This window comes from Alexandromys fortis, unplaced genomic scaffold (assembly GCF_014885135.2).
Source record: "Alexandromys fortis isolate MF-2015 unplaced genomic scaffold, M_Fortis_MF-2015_v1.1 scaffold_223, whole genome shotgun sequence".
Classification (NCBI taxonomy): Eukaryota; Metazoa; Chordata; class Mammalia; order Rodentia; family Cricetidae; genus Alexandromys; species Alexandromys fortis.
Window position 1 is genome coordinate 190,395 of NW_026068095.1, and position 3,667 is coordinate 194,061.

The 3,667-nt window shown below is 45.1% G+C and overlaps 1 protein-coding gene across 1 annotated transcript; it reads left to right on the plus strand.

The window, feature by feature from the left end:
• The first annotated feature begins 2,406 nt into the window (after positions 1–2,406).
• Positions 2,407–2,977, plus strand: LOC126489195 (ATP synthase F(0) complex subunit C1, mitochondrial-like). Its single transcript, XM_050123253.1, has one exon. The coding sequence runs from the start codon at positions 2,457–2,459 to the stop codon at positions 2,874–2,876; it is 420 nt and encodes a 139-aa protein (XP_049979210.1). The 5' UTR covers positions 2,407–2,456; the 3' UTR covers positions 2,877–2,977.
• The last annotated feature ends 690 nt before the right edge of the window (positions 2,978–3,667 follow it).

A 3,667-nucleotide genomic window follows, 5' to 3' on the forward strand; every position in this document is an offset into this window, starting at 1 on the left:
CTGCCCTTGATTTGTTAAGTATGTAACGGGGGAGTCATCTATAAGCTTCCATAGTTCTAAACTTTTTAGTAATAAAATAAGGAACTTCTGGGCTTTATCTGTAAAAATACCTCTCTTGAAAAGCACTACAGCTTAAATCCCTTTAGCTGACCTGATTTCTCGCCAAGTTGGGGGGATTGTATGATTTATGTAGTTTGATTATTTAGTTTTTGATCAGAAAAATCACAGGAGTAGAGAGTGCCTGACTACATGCTCCAAGCCCTTTAATTCTTTCCTTCTATTGCATGTGCTTAGCTGTTTTGCCTGCATGTATGTGTGCAAGCATTTGTGTGCCTACTGTGAGTACAGACCAGAAGAGGGTATCCGATCCCCTGGAAGTAGAGTTACAGATGGCTGTGAGCAGTCACGTGGGTCCTAAGAACTGAACCCAGGTCCTCTGAAAGAGCAGTCAATTCCAGAGACATCTCTCCAGGCCTCCCTGTTGTAATAAGAGCGGTGAGGCTGCATCCCCGGCACCCGGCCGCCCGCATGGCTAGCTTATGCCCCGAAATAATTACATAGAAACTGTATTCTTTTAAACACTGCCTGACCCATTAGTTCCAGCCTCTTATTGGCTAGCTCTTACATATTGACCTAACCCATTTCTAATAATCTGTGTAGCCTACGAGCTGGCTTACCAGGAATGATGTTAACCTGCGTCTGTCTGGAGTAGGAGAACCATGGTGACTCCCTGACTCAGCTTCTTTCTCCCACCATTCTGTTCTGTTTACTCCACCCACCTAAGGGTTGGCCTATCAAGGGCCCTAGGCAGTTTTTTTATTAATAAGAAATCACTCCCACATCACCTCCCAATGGCCCTCACTCAATCATTCCATCTTTGAGACCTGGGAAGCAGCCTGCAGCCCACTGTTGAATAAAGGCTGCCCTTTCTCTCAGTGACACACTGCCCCAACTCTGCCTTGACTCCTTATCCCACCTTAATTGATTCCTACCTTGGTTGCTGGTGAATGTTCAGAGTCCTGCATCTGTGTCTTTCCTTTGTCAGAGCATCTTCTTCTACCACCTGCACTCCTTTCTTCGTTTGTCAATGCCCTCTGAAAGCTCCTCTGTTACCTCAAGCCCTGCACACCCAAACTGGAGTGTCACTGTCCATCCATCCCATACAGAGGAGAGAAGACACTCCTTATCCCTAAATGTCTGTGTGTGACTGTTTCTACTGCTGCTAGAAGATTCTGAGCGCTCTAATACTGCCTGTGGGGTATTGTTATCCACTTCAGACTATAAGAACTTTGAAACTGGGGTCCTGTCTTATCAGTGTTAACAGTTTCAATGTGTAAGCTGACAGCTATCCAAGAGCAGGTGTTCAATAAAACAGCACGCATATATATGGGTGTTGGGTGCACTGAATCCTCCTAAGATGAAGGCTTGAAACATCCAAGATGTATGTTTGGCCCAGCTCTAAACATCACATTCTTATACCAAGTCTCCAGCAGCTCTTGTGTGAAGGGTGATGTGTTGAATCAATGGTTTGGCATTTGCTGTCTTCATAACACAGATTTAATCTTTCTCCCCAGCATTATTCTCAACAGCTCAGTTTTCTGTTTGCCTACCTTACCAGCTCTCCCTGGTGCATCCCCCTCCATCTCTCCTGCTCTGCCTCAGTACCTTTGCCTGTGTATTTTCCTCTCTTCGTCTCTGATAATGTCTTCTGTCATCATCATCCTCTGAGCTAAGCTCACGTCCTTCTAAGTCAAAACAGTCCTGTGTCTTCAGAGAAGCCTTCCCAGCCCACCTTTTGTGAACTCCTAAAGTTATCCTTCTCTGTGTTTTTCATCGTATCATTAATCTTAATGCCTCATGACACCACCAACATTATTTCTCATGTTATTTAATTCTCCACTCATTTTGTCATGTATCTACAACTGATCATAAATTTGACAAGGATAAATGTTCTGTCTTATAATTCTTTGAATCCCCCAAAGTAGTTAGTGTTGTGTCTAATGTGCAGGAGGCATTCAATAAATATGTTTTTTGTTCTTCCCCATCTTTAAAAGTCCAGTTAAATTCTCCCTCCCTCATATACCAGCCCTTAAGGCAGCGGCATAAATGTACCTTTCCTATTTCCATGTTCAGTTATAATGTGTGTCCGGCTCGATAAGCCCATTAAAGGCTATGGTTGTATTTATGGCTTTTGTGTAGAAAGCATCTCCATCCTACTGAATATTCTCTTTCATAAGAATAGAGCTCCGTGCTCTGATTAGTTTGTCAACATGACACAACATAGCCTTATCTTGGAAAGGGAACCTCAACTGAAGAGTTAGTTGCCTCTATCAGATCGGGCTGTGGTCAAGTCTGTGGGGCATTTCCTTGAAAAACAATTGATGTAGAAAAATCCAGCTTACGTGGGTGGGGGAGCCGAGCGCTGAGACCAAGGGCTAAAGCTGGGAGATTGAAAAATGCAGACCACCAAGGCACTGCTCGTTACTCCAGTTCTGATCCGCTCCTGTACCAGGGGTCTAATCAGGCCTGTGTCTGCCTCCCTCTTGAGTAGACCAGAGGCCCCATCTAAACAGGTTAAACAGCCTTCCTGCAGCAGCTCCCCTCTCCAGGTGGCCAGACGGGAATTCCAGACCAGTGTTGTTTCCCGGGACATTGACACAGCTGCCAAGTTTATTGGTGCTGGGGCTGCCACAGTTGGTGTGGCTGGATCCGGGGCTGGCATTGGAACAGTGTTTGGTAGCTTGATTATTGGCTATGCCAGGAACCCGTCTCTCAAGCAACAGCTCTTCTCCTATACCATTCTGGGCTTTGCCCTGTCTGAGGCCATGGGGCTCTTCTGTTTGATGGTCGCCTTCCTCATCCTCTTCGCCATGTGAGGCTCCATGGGGTCACCCAGCCATCCCTGCTGCTTCGACTCCATGCCGGTCCTGGTGCTGGAGTGTGCTGAGCTTTACCATTAAACAACAACGTTTCTCTAACCATAAAAAAAAAAAAAGAAAAAAGAAAAATCCAGCTTATAGTGGGCAGTGCTACCCCTGTGTAGGGAGTCCTGGGTGGAATAAAAAAATCAACTGAACAAACCATAGGGAACAATCCAGTAAGCAGCATTCCTCAATGGTCTTCTTGCCACTAGATTCCTGCCCTGAGCCCGTACTCTGGCTTCCCTGGATGGTGGACTATTACCAGGAAGTGAGAAAACTCTTCCTCTCTTAGTGGCTTATCATAGAGAAACAAATGAGGACAGCCTGGCTAAGAACTTTTCTAGGCCACGTTTCCAATACCATCTATCAAAAGTCATTTTCAAACTCCAGTGAGGTATAGTCTAGCAGGGTATGAATTAAACAAGGCACCCCAATAAGGATTGAATTGGATATGAATATAAATGTCCTCACAGCTTGCTATATTTAATTGATAAGCAGGGATCAACAACATAACATACAATTTGTGTGACTGTGTTTCTACTGTGATGAAGACATATCAAGTCTCTTGCTGGGATGTACTTGACAAGCTAGGAACAGACCAGAACAACAACAACAAAAAAAAAAAACCTCACATCAGTAAAATGCCCCGTGAGAGCTTCTCACTCAAGCTGTGGTTGGCTTGGAAAGCTTGTCTGCTGCTGAGAATTGCTACTGCGGACACGTGTGTTCCCACCGAGGCTGCAATG

Bases quoted from the DNA above. Each gene is read 5' to 3' on its own strand.
- LOC126489195 (XM_050123253.1), top strand. From the start codon at position 2,457: ATGCAGACCACCAAGGCACTGCTCGTTACTCCAGTTCTGATCCGCTCC.